Consider the following 18,842-nt stretch of genomic DNA (forward strand, 5'->3'; position numbering starts at 1 on the left):
CACTGTCTTGATTGTAGTTGTAGTTGTATTTGTACTCGTAGTTATAGGTATAGCTATATTTCTGTCTCTGTCTCTGTCTCTGTCTCTGTCTCTGTCTCTGTCTCTGTCTTACATATACCCACCGTCAATCTATTCCCTCTCAACCCCAGAAGGCAAACTATCATCCCTACCAACCCTCATCCCCGCGTTCCCCAGTTTATAAACACCCAACAACGCCCCCGCCGCGCGCTCCCCAGACCAAAGCGCCCCCGTCGTCGTACCAAGCGCCACAAACGGCGCCGTATGTTCGCCCGCGAACCAGACGCCCCGATTCGCCATCCCGGCTCCAGACCTCAACGTCTCAATATCTCTGTTTCCGTCTGACAGGCCGACTTGGAAATTCGTGTATGAGCCGTGGCCGGCGCAGGGGTCTAGTTGCCATGTTGTTGGGGTTGTAAAGGTTGGGATGCAAACGGGGGAGGTGGGGGTGTAGTTTGGGAGGAGGGAGTAGAAGGGGGCGAAGAGGGTTGTTAGGAAGGTGTATTGGGGGGTTGAGGGTTCGTAAGCCTGGGGCTTTGTTGGACTGTTGGATGGTAAGGATGAGGGGGAAAGGGAAGCGAGTTCGTTCACGATATATGTTGCTGCAGGGCCGTATATATAAAATAGCAGAGTAGGGTGCGCGACATGGTCTGGTAAAGAAGCGAGCGAGAAACTCTGTTGTTCCCAGGGGATATCGGCCGGGTGATTCGTGTGGTAAGTCGGGTTAAGGAACTGCATAAAGGAGATCTTATTCCCCCTCTTCTCGTCTGTATTGAGCGTTGGTTTGGGCGGTGCCGTATTGCTGACGTTGGCTGTTGCTGCGGTGGGGAGGCCAACTGGGTTCTCATTCCCATTCTCGTTCTCTGGTCCGGTGCCGCTGTTCCAGAATGCACTAGGAAAAGTGATGTATACCTTTTCTAGTCGGCCGTAGGAGATGCTGTCTATGGCTGTTGACAGACGGGGCGGGAGGGCCGGCGTGAAGGCTTCTTTGTTGCGTTTGAGCCAGCCTAGTGGGCAGGTGACGACGACTTCGTCGAAGGTGTGGCTTTCGCCGGATTGGGTGGTTAGCGTGACTTTATTTTCGCGGGGTTTGGTTGAATCTGCGTCTTGAGTGACTGGTTTTGAGTTGATTCTCGTGATGGGTTGGTTTAGGCGGATGTCTGCTTGTTGGAGGGCTGTGGCGGAGACGTGCTTTAGGATGTCTTTGTAGGTTGAAGCGACGAAGTAATTGCCTGACACAGCATTAGCAACATTTTGGAAAATGGGGGAGGGAATGAACATACTTCCATCAATCGACTCCTCCAGACTGAAGAACTTCAGACTCTGTCGCTCAATCGGATCCCCAACATACGCACCCCAAAGTCTCGCAGAGTCAAGAACCATCTTCTGCTCCTGCTCATTCAAACTCGAATCCACCAGTTTCTCCCGGATGAAATCAAGCAAGCTCTTCTCCGCTGGAATCTCTTCCATCTGGGCGTTACTAAACTTGAACGCCTCCTCGATAGTCACCCACAGCACATCTGACACTCGCTCCACGACAGCCTGATCAACGACCTTCCCATCAGTGCCAAAAACAGCCTGGCCACCCTCAAACTCCGCATACGTCGTCCCGGTTTTGTTGGCGATATCGAGGATTGGGTTCGCACCTGCCCCGTGGATCCAATTCGGGCCCCTTCACGATCAATCTCGGTTCTCTATCTCGAGAAGCAAGGGGGCATACATGTCTAGTAGGTGTTCGCCGGCCTTGCACTGATGAACCTGCCAGGCAATTAGTGGTGCCTTTGTTATGTTCAGAGAGCAGAACTGCATACCCTCCCTCCAACTCGATCGCGCGCCTCGAAGATGGTCACATCGGCACCATTTTGGATCAGGATATCGGCGCATCGTAAACCTGCAAAGCCAGCGCCGATGATGGCGACGTTGGGCCGTTTGCTCATTGCGCCAGGTACAACCGAGATAAGAATCCCTTGATTTCTAGAGCTGGAAATATGTGCAAAGGAGCTCCGTTGGGGTTGTATAACTCGTTGTGGTGCCTGTTATCTATGGTCAGTACTCTGATCGGCAGCTAAGTTCGAGGAGTGCTCAAGCTCCAAGGTGTCCGTCATCGTCAGTGCAGTTTAGAGCTTGCGCCGTGTAGATCTGCCCATGCAGAAGAAAAATGAAAGAAGCGAGGTATTTCATGCTGATAAGCCTCCACTCGGCAGCTGTCATATCATGGTGATACCGCCGCGCTAACTGGTGGGGAGAAAGTATATGCAGTAAAAAGCAATAAAGGTGCATGATGCAAAACTTACCGATGCAGAAGAAACTCTCGTCTTCCAGATAGAGGATTTAAACCTCCGAGAAACGTTGTTCGTAGAAAGATGAAGAGAGGAAGTGCCCGGAAGCAGAGTCTGGGTCTGATGGAGCTGGCCCCTTTGTCTCCGCCCCAGTTGCACGTGCGGGCCACCGTTGTGCTCATTGCCTTGGCCCTGCTGACAACGTACAGAGCACTGTTGAACTTTTTAATTAATGAGAGTGATCAGACGGTGCCTGGGCCTCTGGTGGCAACAAAAGTGTACGTTGAGTTTGGCAATTCGAGGCGACAAAGCCAGTGAGTTTATTCGCCACGGAACCGCGCTATATATTTTTGGCCTTCTCTATACAACAACGGAAGGAACCACTAAGTGAAATCCAAGAATTATTCTGATAGTATAGCATCCAAATTTGAAGTACTCGATCTGATCTAGAAGATTTTCGCCATTATTTTGTCCTTCACTGTCATGGGCTTCGCTTCCCGCTCATGCCTATAGTGCTCCGCCAGTGCATCAAAGAACTCTAGATTAGAGGCCAAGTCCACGTCTTTGCTCTTATGAAACGGTGTGCGCTTGAATATCTTCCAGCCGATGCCGATAAGACTGGCGAGTGCAATCTATGATTGTCCTGTTAGCCTTTGTCGGGACACAGTTGCTGATGGTCATTGAAATCTCACAATTCCATAGTTGAAGATGAAGGTCGAGACTTCCCAGTTGCCGTTTATGAAGACGGAGTAGCCTTGGACCCTACATTATAGATTATTAGCAAATGCTGGTTCCAGAAAACCGTCAGAAAGTTTACCATAGGAAGATAAAAGCCCAGAAGAACGCCCAGTATCCCGCATAAGGTTGAACCTTCGAGACAGTGGGTAAGAAGGTTTTTCTGTCGATGCCTTGTGCTTTCATTGCTGCATTGAATCGAATCCATGTAAATGAGATAACGGTCCAGTTGCTGGCTATTATCAGCACTCGAAATGACGAATCAAATGGGAGGGATAACATACAACATGGTGGCAGCGGTGCAGAAGCTATAAGACGGTCAGCATTAGTAGGAGCAGAAACTATAGGACCAATCGTAAAGAACTCACTTGAGAATCCAATTGAGGACTTTGGCACTACTAGAGCCGAGAGCCAGATAGGCGAGGCACGAAAGTAGCATGACGACAATGACTGCCATATATGGCACGCCTCTATAGACATAATCAATCTAGGATCTTAGAATATTCGAGGAGCACTGGTACCTCTTATTTAACCGTCGGAGGATCTTGGGTGCCCGTCCATCGAGGGCAAGAGCATGCAGACTGCGCGAAGCGTTGAATGTATAGGCATTGCCCGCGGAAACAATGGTGGTGATCAAAGCGGCATTGACGATCGACGGCAGGACTGGGATTTGTAACCGTTGCATTGAGATCACACTACAGGTGGTTAGTTTAAATGTCCCAAGGTCCGATTCTGATAGTACTTACTATGGAGAACCACCCGCATAGGTATTGGAGCCACCCGTAAGACTAGGCGAATTAGCGAACCGTGCCTGATGCTGGGAAAGTACCATACTCACGTTGAATCGTCGTATGGGACTAAAATCTGTATAGGAAACGTTAGTACACCGAAGGGAAAAAGTAGCGGTTGACATACCCCTACACAAAGACAACCTCCGATGAAGAAGACAATAAGTCGAGTCATAATCGTGCTGAAAGCTCGGGGCACCGTTCGACGGGGGTCTCTTGACTCTCCTGCAATCACTAGAACAATGTCAAAATTGAACAGCAATCGAAGGCACACTGTAATCACTTGAGATGTATTCCGGTCCTCCCATACAGAAGGCTGCAACATTAACGGCGTTGATGAATGACATCAAGCGGTTTGAGGGATCAGCACCAGCCCATACGCCGGGCTCCCTCCAGTAACGGAAGCCGAAGCGACTGCAGGAGACAATTAGTAAGGCTTGCCAATTCTTATAGGGACATACTCGTTCAAAGGATTCCCTCCCAGCATGACCACAAATGTGTAGATAATGAGACCGGTAGCTAGCAAAACTTTGCCCAAGGCAAGCCAGACTACGTTTCCATTAGTAGCGACCAAGTCTAAAGAGAGGTGAGCAACTTACACTCGGCCTCACCAAAGAGGTCAGCTCGGTAGACATTGATCGCTAAATAAAGGACCAGTGATACTGAATTGATTTCAGTGGAAGACAATTTCTAGAGTATTTGAAGACATACTGGAGATCAAGATAGCGGGAGACTGATTGTATCCCCAGTACTCAACCAGGGTGTTGATAACCGTGGCCTCGAAGATGACATAAGAAGTTTGAGCGAACTGAACAACAACGTCAGCAGACATTCTGTTACATGGGTAGTACTACTAACAAAATGATTCCATCCAACTGCTACACCCAGCGCAGGGTCGACCATTCGACCTGCCAAGCGAATAAAAGCGCCATCGAGCGGAAGGAGGGTGACTATCTCAATTTCTGTACCATTTTAGTGTATGAATAGAGCCGGGCAATGTATAACTCACGGCATTGGGCAACGCAGAACACGACGGAAGCCCAGAAAATGAATGCGAGAAACAGGCAGAGGGGTCCGGACATTACCCCAGACCCGATGCCCACAAAGAGAGCGCTGGAGATGGTTCAGTGTGATCCAGGCCGTACTACTAAGCTTTTTGAAGACTAACGCTCCAATTGATCCAGCAAGGGCAGTGAGTTGAATCTGTCTCGGGTTCAATCGACGGTGGTTCGCGGCTTCCCTGACGGCAGCTTCCAGCTCTGTCTCGTCGGATTTAGAAGGGACATCGGCATTCGCAGATTCCTGCTAGCGAAAAGATGACATTAGCATAAGTTTCTATTCTCAAGAAAAATAATAACGAACATAAGTTACTTGTCCAATGTCCACGGAGTCGACTCTGGACACCGGACTGTCCTTCTTGGACGTGGGCTGAGCTCCACTGCTGGAAATAGCGTTATTCTCCATTGCGGCACAAGCAGACCGGAGTCCGAATAATTGAAGACCTGCTGAAAAACCGGAGGAAGGCTATAGATTATATGCCAGATTCGTGACTGGACAGCCCGTGTTCAGGTTGGTGCCAGCGAGTTAGGATTGAGGTAAACCGGTGAGACATCCATCGTGGGGAAATACCCCAAGTTATCTTTGTCTTCGAGATAAACATTATTGCTTCTGGAACCTTGCATTGCCAAGCTGGACCGGAGAAGTGCCGGTAGGGAGATAGGGAAAACGTGGAAGTTGGAGACGAGATTGGGGTAGTCAGAGCTTCGTGGCTGATCGAGGCCCCTGATAGGAAGCAACCAAGAGGGGGCGGAGGTTCGACCTTCCTCTGGAAATGGCAAGATGAGATATCGCTTCATGGCCGGACCGGCTGCAACTTGGCTAATCGTGAGTCATTGTCATGGGCTGATCCTGGTTCGGTGGTTTATAACAGGCGCATTCCAACTCGCTTGGAATTCTCAATTTCCAACAAACACCATCTCCCTCAGAGTACCGTCGCCATGGCCCCCTCGCTTGTTACAATTGACGCTTCAGAGCCCCTCGACAAGATCAACAAGATCATTGAGCGAGATGGCGGAGTTATTGTCTCCAACTTCCTTTCGCCGGAGCTCTTGAAGGAATGCATGGAGTCGAGTGGGTTTGAGTCAATCACTCTTCGATAAAGAAGAGAGCTAATCAGCTCGTCTAGTTGAGCCATACTTCAAGGGCCGCAAGACATACAATTCCAAGGCTACCCACGATGAGCTCGGTCCCGATTTCTTCCCAGAGGGCTCCCAGCGCGTCTACGTACGTTCTCTCGCTCTAAACCGCGACCATACCGTCTGACAACCTCAGGCTCTTCTATCCAAGATTCCAGATCAGATCGTCAAGATTATGCGCCTCCCTGTCTGGCAAGGTGTCATGGGTCATTTCTTGAAGTACGGAGTCCTCTTAAACCACAGTCCAAACCCGCGTACTAAATCGCCGACAGTGACGAATTCGCATCTTATACCGGAGAGAGACTGGTTCCCCAGAAGAGCGGATACATGCTTGCTTCAACGGCAGCTCTTCGACTCGTCCCTGGCGCCAAGCCGCAGCCTTTGCACAGAGTGAGCCTTCTCATTGCTTCCCTTGACTCAAAGACAGAGTTAATGGTTATTCCAACCTAGGACCAAATTGCCTACCAAACCCGCCCAGACCCAAACAACCCCTTCTTCACACCCATGCTTGGCTGTCTAATTGCCGGTACCAAGACAACATATGAAAATGGGGTAAGCTTCACCCTCGCAAAAGACCAACGCCTATACTCTCAAAATGGACAATTGACGCAACAAACAGGCCACTGCCGTCATCCCTGGCAGCCACCTCTGGGGCGTTGACCGCATGCCCAAGCTAGAAGAATGCACATACGCAGAGATGGAGCCTGGCTCCGCGCTGTTTACGCTTGGTTGTGAGTATTCCCAGTTCCCTCTCTCCTCCCCGACCCCCCACCCTTGGCTGTTCTAGGCAAATGACTCACGACTTATTTACCATACAGCGACATACCACGGCGCCGGCGAGAACAAGTGCGACCCATCCAACCCCCTAGCTCTTCGGACACTATTTGCTTGTTTTGCGTAAGCTATCTCCACCCCTTTACCAACGACGAACATGTATCTGACTGGCCTTGCTACGCAGCCAAAGAGACTACTTCCGCCAAGACCAAGACGAGGTCCGATCGACGCCCATCGAGATCGCACGAAGACTACCAGAGGACATTCTCAAGCTTGCAGGGTACTGTAAGTTGTTCCCTCCCCCTCCGCCCCCTTCAGTCTTGTGGGAGCCGAGTCAGGTTGAGCTACAAGAAACAAGAAAATGATTGGGGCTGACGGAATGTTCCCACACGCAGACAAGTCCGTCGGCGGCATTGGCTACGTAGAAGACCACCAGAGTCCGCACGAGTTCTTGCACAGAGACGATCTCGGGACAGGGAAGATGGGGCTGGGTGCTACAAAGGCAGCTGTCTAGTTGGGTCGAAGTGACTGTTGGATCGCACATTGAATTCCGTGGTGAGTTGGAGTAGGCAGTCGGTGACCGTTCTCCGGGCGTCATAGTAGGGTAGTTAGGGTTGGCGAAAGCATCGCCCCCGAGTCCGCTTAGACGCTTACCCCAGTGGGCTGTGGATATCGAAGTAGTACCTAGATATGTCGAGGTTAATTCTAGAGGTATCACGCTTCAATAACACACACTCCAGTACACACGGTTAGCAGGTTGATATCTAAAACTGGTAGCTAGTACCTAACTAAAGAGTGGAGTACCCATCACCTTGCAGATTATCTTCACGCTTTAGTAAGTAATCTTATCTCTATCAGACTTCAATGAGAGATACCAAGCTCAACGATAACGATAAGAACAATCGTGGCATTATCATCTCGGGCCCTAGCAGGAATGTCCGCGATTAGGTTGAGTTTCTCGGGCTTTATGCGGGAGGGCCGAAACTAAGATACTTCTCCAACTCCTGTCTTCGCCCGCGGGCAAGCGAGTGCGAGAAGTGCGAGTAGAGACGAAGAGACAGGCACCGAGCGACGCCCTTTGCTCCTGGGCATTATCGAGTAAAGACAATCGAGAGTAGAGATTAATCGAGGAGGCAGAGAGCGTGTACTCGTAAGTTGAAAGTAGGAAGGCCATTACTAAGCAACAATGTATCAAGGGAGAGACATCACATTCTGTCATTCACACCATTCCTTCAATTAATTCCCATCCTATCCTATCTTATCCTATCCTATATTACTTTCTGGTGTATTCAAACAGTCTTCATAATCCGTGACATAGTTCCAGGATCGGAAAGATGCGGTGTCCATTCCAACTTGGAACACTCAACAGCGAACTGTACAGGAAACTGGAAACTGAAATAGCACAATCATGACAAAAGAGGGGTCATCTCAACGATGACGATCAAGATCAATCATAGAGCCGTCACCGCTTGCTTGCTTGTTTGTTGATTTGGCTGGCTTGCAGCCTCAACACGAACGAAAAGAAAAGAGAAAGACAAAGGAGACTTAACAGATGAAATATGCACTACCGAGAAGCCGAAATGGGGTTGGGGTATTGATGATGGCTTCAAGGCTCTTGACCTCGATCTACCTCCATGCGCCCTGACTAAGGGACAAGAGGCCTTGGATGCAGTCGAGGTCTTCTTCTTGGCTTGCGGTGTTTTCGCCACCCATGAATGCCGAGACATCGGTGCCTAAGCCAGACATTGATTTTGAGCCGTTCTGTTTCCGAACGAACGGTTGTGACATTCGGGATCGTGCGCATGGTTGAGCTTTGCTTTGGGGCCCGCTACTTCGTCCATTGGAGTCTTTGAGAATCGGTCGTTGTTGGTGGGAAACTGTGCGTCGACGCGACTGGGCGATTCGTGTTCCGGGGATCCAGTTCTCCTTGTCGGAATCACCATCTTCGATCTCGTCGTCCTTGAAGGATTTTTTGAGGTTGGATGGTGTTTTCTCGCCCAAGACCTTGCGGCCGGACTCTAGTCGACCCAGCGACGATACAGTCCGAGAGAGTTTCCGCCTCTTCTCTCTCATCGCCTGGGTTATTGGCGTGCCTTGATGTTCGGAGGAGGGTGTGTTAGGTGTAAGGAGGGCAGGGTGTCTTGCGGATAGACTCCTGGTAAGGGAACGTTGACCAGATGATCGCATGGCATTCGGCGTGCTTTGTGAGCTGAAAGGCGTGAAGAGTGCGCTTCTCGCGTCGGTGTCGAAGAAAGACTCCCAGTTTCTCGGATCACGCGACCTTCCAAAGGATCTTTCTTTCTGCAGGGAGCTGGGTGGTGTGCCTAGAGCGACGGCGCTGGTGCTTCTTCGAAGACCAGCTAGTCGAGGCTTGCGAGCTGAAAACATGGAGATTCGGTTTTTTGACGGAGAGGGCTCGCCGGCGCCGCGGACGACTGCTTGCCCATCTGCAGACATGGAAATCCGGAGCGAATCCCTCCGGCCTTTTGGAGGTGACGGGGTCAATTCATCTTCCCTCCGCAGCACGGCTTCTCCATCGAACGACATCGATAACCTTAACGATGGCGGCGATTTGAACATGGTTATACCACCCGGAGTGACTGCTTCTGTCGTGGCCATCGCTCCCGCAGAGTCGGACCCAGATCGCTTCCTCTTCACCGAGCTCTGGGGAGGTTCGTTGACTGACGCTTCGTCAAGGTTCTGTGCCGCTTCGACTTCCACAAGATTGTTGTCTACATTCGGTTGACTAGATTCGGGGAGTTCAGACGTGGCAATGCTCGTTTGTGAGCTTTCTCCAAGCTGGTCCTGCTCGTTGTCTAACGCGTCCGACGCAAACGAGTCGCCCTCAGGCAGGCCGATCGGTGGCTGTTCATGAAGACCGTCGTCTTTACCATGTTCCTCGCTAGTAAGCCCTGAATCTGAATGCGGGATATCATCGCTTTTCGGTTCGTCGGATTGGGAGGAGGGTATAACTTCGTGGGGCAGCAGAGGCTTCGACTTTCGGCGGTCATTCTGGCGACGGTTCTGGAACCAGATCTATTGACGACAGAATTAGAACATGTGCCACGCTTCTGGCTTGAACAGGCATACCTGGACCTCCTTCTCCCCCAGAGAAACGCGACTGACGATATTCGTACGTGCCGTCTTGTCTGGTTTCGGGTTCCGTTGATACTCTGCCTCGAGGACCGCGTGATCTTCCGGACTATGGACGCGTCGTCAAGTCAGCCATACGCGCAATCATTGATAGAATCGTCCTAAAGGTTTAGCTTGAGATCAAGAGCTATAGCTTACCTCGTCCGACGCCGCTTCTGGCGTGCAAGCAGCTTGTTATCCACACGCGGTGGGAGGTTTTGGGTCAATGTTTTCTGGGAGTGGACCAGAAAAGCATAGCTGGACGAGGCCGTAGTAGAGTCTGATGTTTGAGTCGAGGGAGGAGAGGACGAGAGGATCACGGCAGAAGGCTCAGGGTCAGACATGGTGAGGTAGAAAAGTGAGGATCAGGTAGGCCGTAGACGTCAAGACGAGAGCATGAGGATCAGAGGGCAGACGGGATAATTAGAGGTAAAGAGGAGAGTAAGAGTAAAAAGATACCAGCAGCATTGCGTGTTAGAACGAAAGGAAATGACGAGCGAGGCTGAAGTGGGAATGTCCGGACGCTGGTCGCCCGTGCAGAAAAGACGCTTCACTGATCGCGTCGCGATGTGGACGGCGTGCGGGCGTGGACGCGGCGTGCAGTCAGAGTCGGACTAAACTCCCTCAAGATTCGGGCACGGCCGATTCCCCACCACTGAACTTCTCTCAATTGAATTTTTTTTTACTAAACACAAGGATATGCTGACATTACCTCAATTGCTTCGAATGCCTTGAATTATCTCTGTTCGTACTTTGCCCACGTCACATCTCGCAATCCCGAGAAACCTTAAGATGCGTGACCACGTGCTCCGATCCACGGGCATACTCAACAACTTCAAGGCAGCATCCATTAGTATCTCCAAGCTCCACTCTTCAAGTCGCCTCTGCCACAACTCACAAGTCAATTGGATGAAGGGCCCAAAACGGTATTATTGCGCTCGGACGCGACGTGCGTCTCAAGCTTCCAATGTCTCTCTCGAGGTGGCTCACCACCACCTGCCGTGCCCAGGATATAGCTTTGTTACGGTTGCCAAAGGAAGTGATCATGCCTCATTCTAAGCTCATGAATCGGCATCATTAACATGAAATTCCTTCGAAATCGGCTCGACTTCGGTATAGCAAGAACGAATGCACACGAGATATCAATCAGATTAACTCAACATCCAAACAACAGAGGAGATCATATCACGAAAGCAACTCCACCAACCCGATGATGCTAGACGCCGCTGCTACAGCCTCAACCCCCTTGGTATCCTTCTGTGGAGGATAGCTGCACCGTATCAGCCTCGCCAGCTGCGATGCAAGCAGATGCTCTCTGAACTGCAGATCTAGCCCTCCAGCCATGTATATGGTGTGCTTCGCACCGTTTGCTCCCCCCTTCTCTCCCCAGCAAAGCTTCGGTCCTACAGTCTCATCCTCCATCTTTCCTGTTTTGCTTCCATTCTTCGCCCAGACGCGTTTCGTCTCATACAGAGTTTCCAACCCAAAAGACGAGAAAATACCGCCATCAACGCTCTTCCCATCAGCTCTTCCGCTCTTCCAAACGAATTTCCGGCCACCATATGAGAATCTTCGTGGAGACCAGTCCTTGCGTTGCTCTTCGCCATCGGGTATCTCTACAATCTGACCGCTATCGTTTGGGATTGTGCTCGTGATGAGACGAAAGCTGCCTCCCTTCGTTTTGCGGATTCTGACGTTGACTGCTCCCATCTCGGGGAGGAACTCGCCGGAACGGCGTAGGATTGCCTCGACAATTGGTACTTCCTGGCTCCAAACCGCTTGCGCTGCGTATAGTGTGTGCGTGTTCGTCGCGTCTTTGACAAACCACCAGTGCGATCGAACGCCCAGTTCCAATAGCTCCGAAGAATGGGAAAGACGGTACGTCACAATCTCGGCGGATGGTGAAAGAGTTGGTGCAAAGAACGGGTTATTGGTAGAGTCTGCTGCATTCACAAAAGACGCCAAATGACTCGGTACCTTCTTGTCGGGGGTTTCATCCTTCTCATACTCAACGAGGGCTTTGCGGATCTAAACAAAATCGATAAGCATGGCCTAAACCAGCCGTGGAAACTTCATACCTGAGACAAAGTCCAAAGACTATTATCACCCTCCTCTCTCGCCAACTCCTTGACGATATCGAGCCCCGACGGTGGTAGGACGATTTTATCGAAACTCCCCTTGCGCTTGAGGTCCTCCAAATAGGCGAGTCGCTCTTTGTGCAAATCCACTTGTCGCTCAAACATTTTCCGGTATATCTTGCGGACGTTCCCTTTTTTGAACCTTTGCGCTGCTGTACCTAGGATGTCGACAGCCCGCTTGTGCACTTCAATTGCCTGATCATATTCGCCATGTCGCTCAAGGACGAAAGGCGCAACGGACAGCTTATAGATTTTGTTTTTGACATCTTCGTCTTCTGATGCGGTAGCCATGGTGGTCGATTTTGGAACCGGGGAGTTCAAAAATGACTGAAGCTCGTGTTGTAGTAGGTAGGTAAGTCCTCTCCAGTTATAAGATATGAGCTCCGTAAGACCTCCATCGTCTATGCGGAAACCGAGAGACTTAAGTACAACCCTATCACGAGTAACCCCCGATCTCCCGATCCCGCAAACAAACAACTCTCAATCGCTAAAAATCACCGCCAAGCACCAAAGCTGCCTTACCGGGCGAACAATCATGCAAGGCTCTCTTTCTCCTCAGCATCTTACAAGCACATGGCACCGGGACTGGGAAATGGAACGTGCTGCACGGTGTCAAGCCCACTGGCGGGCTATGCCGGCAGTGCCCCAGTTCCCAAGGTCCAAGTTCACACTGCTCAAAGGTTCAGGGAGCGGGAGTGGTGGTGGCTGCGTTTGGGCTGAGAAGTTGGAGGCTATCGCTTAGCTTTGCCATTTCGGCTTTGGCAGCTTGCTTGGCGATCTGTGAGAGTGAGATCCTAATTCGTATGCGCGAGTCAGGTGCTTTTGCAGCCTCGCAGGGCTTTGGCTTTGAATGACGGCCGAGTTACCGAGTTATGCAGCTTGCATGAGGATATGTACTTTAGTTGACTGATTGCGGTGGTTTGGCGTACCAACCTAGGTGATCATTCTAGGTACAGCCTAGCCCTACCTAGTGTCTGTCCGGATCGGAGCGCTTATCGCCGGGTAGCTATATGTACCCGGACTGCAGTGCTGCATTCCTGAATTGGCTTGGAATACCACGGCATGATACTGTGCCACTGCCTCATCCATGCATTTGCCTGTTTGGGAAATAGCTATTCCCGCTCGCTTGGACCCTGCCATGAGAGTACATAAGCCAAGGGTATGCATGCGTATGTATGTACATGAGTAGGCAAAAATCTAAAGTACGGCAAATCATCGCTGCTAAATTTGCCCGCTATCAAGAATAGAACCTATTTTCGAGGTAAATCCTGTACCTCGTGCAAACTTAGATGCGATCGACGGGATCAGCGCTATTGGCCCGACGCGTGAAACGCGTGTTCACGTGACGCATTTATTACGTAAGCTATCTATACTTTCCAGCAAGCGACGAAGTAATATATGCCATCTATATACCCGTTGCTTCTTCTAAATATTTACATCTCCTGCTGATTCATATGCGTAGGGATATTCCACGGGTCGTAATCCATATGGACAAATGCCCTTTCCACAGTCGGCACGCTCTCAAGCATATACTGCAGCGTTTCACCGAGATCATGGCTATCGCGGAGACTGCTCTTATCGGGTAATATAATGTCAACTTCGACGTTGAGTAGATCACCGGCGTAGTAAGCCCGCAGGTTTTGAATCTTGAGGATAGCTTTGGAGAACCGCATCGTCATGTAGAGGAGGATGCTGACATCTTCGCGGGTCGCGGCGGCGCCGGTCAAGTGCCGGATGTGTTCGCTGGCAGTGCGACCCCAGTTCCAGATTATGTAGAAGGAGAGAAGGAGACCACCGAGCGGATCAAGGTACCAGGTGTTTGTTAGGCCGCCGACTAGGGGGTCTTAGTATGAGCTTGTGATGTTGATGAATGAGATACGTACCGAGGGGGAAGACAATACTGAAGAAGTTGAATATGACGTCTGTCATGGCGTCCTGGGCCAGGGCCTGGACACTTGAGTTATTGATCAGTCGACACCAAAACCAGCACAAGCCTTTCACTATCACTGTGCTGCCCATGATCACGGCTGACGGCATCGTCAAATTTACGACCGTCTGGTCGGAAGACATCAGTTGGCTTGCGGACGTGATGGCGACTTGGAAAAAAGAGGTGACCATCACGACAGCAAAGACCAGGACACTCAATGGCTCTAGGCGACGGCGACTGATAGGATATTCATAGCGATCTCCTCTCTTGATGAGGGCAGTGGTAGCCCAGACAATGGCGGTACTCAAGAAATCCAGAGCTCCGTCAACCAAACTAGCAAGAACAGATACTGAATTGGTCATCAAAAGAGCAGCAATCTTTGCTCCCAGTAGAACGACATTGGCGACGAGGTTGACGTAGATGGCGATCGTGACAATGCGAGCTCCACTGTCCACAAAGTCATTGCCCTTGGGCGTGATATCTGACAAGGGTGTTTCGTGCTGCTCATCATCTTGTGGCGGCAGAAGGAGCGAGCTCTCGCTGGGTATGCGGTATAGGTTTCGAGGTGTTCGTTTGATCTTCTTGAGATCGGCATCCGAGGGGCTTTCAATGGCGCCATACGGGCTTCCTTCGTAGTCACTTCCGGTTGGTCCTCTTGGAGTGTCCAAAGCGGCTGCGCGATTATGTTGGTATTCGACAATCAATCGATGAGGCAGGGATGAGTCTAACAACCGGTCGATGTAGACATATTGCGATATGAGATTATTGTTTCGTTCGTAGAACTCGCGCCTGCTAACGTTAGAGGATCCTTTTACTAGAGCAAAGAGTCATACACTGGTTTCGATAAGCCTTTCAAGGCATTTGGGTGCTTATAGTACTGTTGCCTGAGGCTCTTAGCATACGCGATCGTATTGGCATTGGGCTGGTCTGGAATGCCAGCACAGGCAGATGTACCAATTGTATGACGGCCTGTCCCTACCCTCCCCGATCAATTCTCGCGCCCGGGCTGAAGCGGGCCGTTCGAATCGGTCCCGGAACGAAAATGCATCATCGCGCTCGGTATCGAAAAAGCCGTCGGATCGGTGAAGACTCTGGCTGCTGGAAAATGATCGTCGTCGAAGCAAGGATGAAAGGTATTGTCCGCGGGTGGAGAGGATTTCGCCCTGCGGTTCGAGGCTCGGTCGCCTGGGTCGGATTGGGGACTCGGCGTCTGAGGGCGAGGAAGGAACGGAGAACTGCGGTCTCGTCCTGCGGCCGTAGGATGACATCCTGAGAGATCAGGCAATCTGCAAAAGGGATGCAGTCTGGACTCAGCGGGCAGATGACAAGAAGCTTCGGTCCGCAGGCCGACAAGACACCGTCCATATCGGGCTTAGCTCCATCGCTGTCACATGTCATGCTGGTCCCTTGTTTGTCTAGGAACAACTCAACACTCGTGCTCTCATCTCTTCCGTTCCCAGCGGACTGGGTAACTTGGCGACATATAGAGCGAGAACACCGTCAAAGCGTTCTACAATGATCATGCCGACCACTGCCGTCGCAGCCAACCTCGCCAATGGCACATGAACGCCTAGCGTTTCTCGGGTCGCCGAAGCGAATCTCCTGCAAGTGCCAACGCTCAGAGGCATCGCTTAATTTCAGACAGTCGTCAAGGATCCTAATGCCTTAGCCGAGTCCTGCCATTGGTTGTTGACTTCCGACGTGATGATTCCTGGAAACGGTGCTGGACAAAACCGTGTCCCTTTGGGCATAGTGAGCTTATGTTGACAGCCCCGCCGGAGCTGTCACTTCACAACGCTCCATGCCCGTTGTGCAGGAGTCTGTCTACATTTCTGCGTCTGAAAACGAATGCGAGGCCTGTCGACCCTATATGGACCTCCATTCTATCCTAGCGGTAATCTTGCCCTAGCCGAGCCCCTTGCCTCGAAATGCTGGGGTGGCCAGACAACCCCAGTCGGTCTTTCAAGGGTCAATTCTCGGTCAGACTTGATTAATGGAAAAACTCCTTCTTGGTGGCAAGATCACGGTTCATTGAGCCTAAATGCAGTCAGATACACCCGGCTGGCCTTTGATCCTGGTCAATCAAGCTGTGAGCAGGAAGCGGCCTATTTTAGCTTCAATGTCGTTGCAAATTTGCACCAACCAGAGGCAGCAGTTGGAGATGGCAAAGATGGAAAAGAGCAACGGTGTGGTTCTGGGTGCGGGTGCACTGGGCCACCCCGGATTTTGTCTCGGCCGCCCCGCTATTTCCCCTTGGTCTATCGGTCAGCGTGACAGACCACTGCGACAGCGGCCTTGATGCGATCCTGATCAGGCTGGTCTAGAAGGCCAATGCGATATTGCTTGCCGGTCTGTATATAGACCATGCGGTCCTCGATTTTTTCTTGCCCCTCTCCCTTGTCTTTTCTCTCACCTCCACGCCATCATCGCTCCACCAGTCTCGGTAGTCGGGAGGAACTCTCGGTGACATAGCGCACTCAAAATGGGTCGACTGTACACTTTCAACCTTGCGCTCTTTGCGGCGACAGGGTCATTCTTGTTTGGTTATGACAGTGGTGTGATGACCGATGTTATTGCCTCCAAAAATTTCCTGAATTACTTCAACACGACCCCAACGTCTGCCATTGTCGGAGCTATCAACAGCACTTTCTCCGGGGGTGGTACGTTACACACTTCGTCTTTGATTGGCTTTTCTAACGGTCATAGCTGCTATTGGTGCGCTTCAAGGAGGATTGACAATGGATCGGTTTGGCCGGAAGCTCACAATTCAGATGGGCGCCTTCATTTGCTTGATCGGTGCCACTCTTCAAGCGGCTGCAAACAATTTGGCTATGATCCTTGTCGGCCGTATCCTCGCCGGATGGGCTGTCGGCCTGATGTCCATGGGAGTGCCCGTTTATCAGTCTGAATGCGCACACCCGCGGAACCGTGGATTGATCATTGGTCTTGCTCAACAGATGATAGGAGTTGGTTTCATCGTCAGCACGTACGTTCTCAACCAACATAACACATTGGGCCAGACTAACTTGTAAAGATGGATTGGATACGGCTCGCTACATGCTCCCGACAGCAGTGAATTCCAATGGCGATTCCCACTGGCGTTTCAGGTCGTTCCCGCTATGATTCTGCTTATTGGATTGTTCTTCCTGCCTGAATCACCACGTCACCTTGTCGAGAAAGAAAAGTATGAGGAGGCAATGAAAGTTCTCAGGAAGCTTCACTACGATGGCACAAATGAAGACTGGATTACGAAGGAGTTCACCGAGATCAAGGCCACTATCCAGGCAGAGAACGCCGTCACCGAGCCTGGTTGGGCCATCATGTTCAAGGTCCCACAATACCGGACACGCCTTCTGTAAGTGTATCGCCATTTGGAAATATAGACAAAACTAACAGATCTAGGCATGGCGTGTTTGTTCAAGTGTTCACCCAGATGACCGGAATCAACGTGATCAATTACTATCAAACGATCATGTACGAAACTCTTGGCATCACCGGCAAGACGAACATTCTTGTCACTGGTATCTACAACTGTCTCGGACCACTTGCCAATCTTGTTTTCATTCTATTCGTGCTCGACAAAGTCGGACGTCGTAAGCCCATGATGTTCGGTGCAATCGGCATCACCATTGCTTTGTTCTGCGAGGCTGCCCTCAATTCCCAGAACGAAGATGGAACCCGAAGAGGATACAGTATCGGTGGAGTGTTCTTCATCTTCTGCGTAACCATCATTTTCTCTTGGTCTTTCGGGCCGTGCAGTTGGTATGTTATCTTCTATCTTTTGGCAGTCTTGCAACTAACAAGTACTGCAGGGTCTACATGGCCGAAGTCATGCCAATGCAAATCCGTGGTCGTGGAAACGCCTTTGCTACAGGTGTGGGCAACTGGACTGTTAGTACGCTGTGGAGTCAAGTGTCACCGATTGCTTTGGGAAAGATCGGATGGAAGTTTTACTTTATTTTTGCTGGGTGGAGTACGTCTCCCATCCTCTCTATTACGAACCGTTGCTAACATCCACAGACATTTGCGTCACCCTGCCCGTCGTATACCTCTTCTTCGTCGAGACAAAGCAGAAGTCTCTTGAGGAAATCGACATTCTCTTCGGCGGACGTGCACTGGGAACTCTACCAGAGGACATTGCTACCAAGGATGCCGACGTCGTGGTTACCACAGAGCACCGCGACAAGCATGAGGTCTGACAGTACCTAGTGTAGGAAATCAGAGAGAGGGGTATCAAATCAAGATGTTAGTAGTTTACGAAAAATCTACACTTTACGAAGCATTCCCACCCTCGTGCCACGCAAAGACACCACACCAGGTCTCGTGACATTAGACAGTAGACACATCCATTCCCAGAATAAAGGTAAGCTGCTGATGATCAGCTGTGCATCGTCTACACCCACTCACCGCTGCAGCTGGGCAGATACAATGCTTGGCATGGCGGGGTTTCGAATCCCATTCATCTCAGTCCTATTACTACCATGCGTTCTGAGCCACCGAGTGGTATCCGAGAAACCGCCTTCAACCGGGCGATGTCTCAGTAACAGTCCTCACGCCATTCCGCTTGTCGAACAATAGTAAGGTATACACAGTAAATAATTAATTCATTCGGAGCCCAAATGCCGGAACCATATGATCTCTGCAGTCCCGGTGGTGATCGTGATATGGTGCTTGTGTGGGGCTGCGATTAAGGTGGTGGGGTCCCTTTATCTACAAAAAAGACTCAACGACAATGAGAATATACAGCGTAAATGGGCCTATACAGAGTACATTCCAGGAGACAGCTATCATCTCAAGGCTTATTTTTATCCAGACTCGAAAGTCAGACCAAATCAAAAAAAGGTAATCCCGAACCC

General features: G+C 50.8%; 7 protein-coding genes across 7 annotated transcripts; 2 read left to right on the forward strand and 5 right to left on the reverse strand.

The window, feature by feature from the left end:
- Positions 1–60: 60 nt before the first annotated feature.
- Positions 61–2,493, reverse strand: BDV14DRAFT_164902 (flavin monoamine oxidase family protein). Its single transcript, XM_073767262.1, has 5 exons — positions 2,313–2,493; positions 1,830–2,051; positions 1,739–1,776; positions 1,302–1,690; positions 61–1,250 (listed from the first exon to the last, which is right to left on the reverse strand). The coding sequence occupies exons 2-5, from the start codon at positions 1,953–1,955 to the stop codon at positions 130–132; spliced, it is 1,674 nt and encodes a 557-aa protein (XP_073632603.1). The 5' UTR covers positions 1,956–2,051; positions 2,313–2,493; the 3' UTR covers positions 61–129.
- Positions 2,494–2,743: 250 nt separating this feature from the next.
- On the reverse strand, positions 2,744–5,284 carry BDV14DRAFT_195903 (amino acid permease/ SLC12A domain-containing protein; the record flags this gene model as incomplete). Its single annotated transcript, XM_073772331.1, has 17 exons — positions 2,744–2,929; positions 2,990–3,059; positions 3,115–3,264; positions 3,317–3,340; positions 3,401–3,502; positions 3,554–3,727; positions 3,779–3,820; positions 3,871–3,896; positions 3,948–4,054; positions 4,104–4,234; positions 4,282–4,369; positions 4,420–4,482; positions 4,532–4,628; positions 4,679–4,782; positions 4,830–4,933; positions 4,989–5,125; positions 5,183–5,284. 17 exons carry the CDS (start codon positions 5,282–5,284, stop codon positions 2,744–2,746), a joined length of 1,707 nt encoding a protein of 568 aa, XP_073632604.1.
- A 505-nt stretch (positions 5,285–5,789) lies between these two features.
- On the forward strand, positions 5,790–7,529 carry BDV14DRAFT_164909 (phytanoyl-CoA dioxygenase family protein). Its single transcript, XM_073767263.1, has 9 exons — positions 5,790–5,950; positions 6,006–6,103; positions 6,152–6,234; positions 6,288–6,405; positions 6,466–6,567; positions 6,635–6,746; positions 6,834–6,912; positions 6,974–7,074; positions 7,185–7,529. The coding sequence occupies exons 1-9, from the start codon at positions 5,818–5,820 to the stop codon at positions 7,301–7,303; spliced, it is 945 nt and encodes a 314-aa protein (XP_073632605.1). The 5' UTR covers positions 5,790–5,817; the 3' UTR covers positions 7,304–7,529.
- A 773-nt stretch (positions 7,530–8,302) lies between these two features.
- BDV14DRAFT_85838 (homeobox domain-containing protein) lies at positions 8,303–10,489 on the reverse strand. The gene is made up of 3 exons (XM_073777705.1): positions 10,081–10,489; positions 9,880–9,991; positions 8,303–9,825 (listed from the first exon to the last, which is right to left on the reverse strand). Exons 1-3 carry the CDS (start codon positions 10,263–10,265, stop codon positions 8,416–8,418), a joined length of 1,707 nt encoding a protein of 568 aa, XP_073632606.1. The 5' UTR covers positions 10,266–10,489; the 3' UTR covers positions 8,303–8,415.
- Positions 10,490–11,106: 617 nt separating this feature from the next.
- On the reverse strand, positions 11,107–12,350 carry BDV14DRAFT_195906 (uncharacterized protein; the record flags this gene model as incomplete). The annotated part of the gene is made up of 2 exons (XM_073772332.1): positions 11,107–11,949; positions 12,000–12,350. The coding sequence occupies 2 exons, from the start codon at positions 12,348–12,350 to the stop codon at positions 11,107–11,109; spliced, it is 1,194 nt and encodes a 397-aa protein (XP_073632607.1).
- Positions 12,351–13,492: 1,142 nt separating this feature from the next.
- Positions 13,493–15,254, reverse strand: BDV14DRAFT_187160 (cation diffusion facilitator family transporter; the record flags this gene model as incomplete). Its single annotated transcript, XM_073770919.1, has 4 exons — positions 13,493–13,893; positions 13,943–14,775; positions 14,820–14,870; positions 14,941–15,254. 4 exons carry the CDS (start codon positions 15,252–15,254, stop codon positions 13,493–13,495), a joined length of 1,599 nt encoding a protein of 532 aa, XP_073632608.1.
- Positions 15,255–16,364: 1,110 nt separating this feature from the next.
- On the forward strand, positions 16,365–18,267 carry BDV14DRAFT_85886 (sugar porter family MFS transporter). The gene is made up of 6 exons (XM_073777706.1): positions 16,365–16,646; positions 16,693–16,972; positions 17,021–17,341; positions 17,389–17,748; positions 17,799–17,959; positions 18,007–18,267. Exons 1-6 carry the CDS (start codon positions 16,469–16,471, stop codon positions 18,183–18,185), a joined length of 1,479 nt encoding a protein of 492 aa, XP_073632609.1. The 5' UTR covers positions 16,365–16,468; the 3' UTR covers positions 18,186–18,267.
- Positions 18,268–18,842: the final 575 nt, after the last annotated feature.

This window comes from Aspergillus stella-maris (assembly GCF_047715825.1).
Source record: "Aspergillus stella-maris strain CBS 113639 unplaced genomic scaffold BDV14scaffold_4, whole genome shotgun sequence".
Classification (NCBI taxonomy): domain Eukaryota; kingdom Fungi; phylum Ascomycota; class Eurotiomycetes; order Eurotiales; family Aspergillaceae; genus Aspergillus; species Aspergillus stella-maris.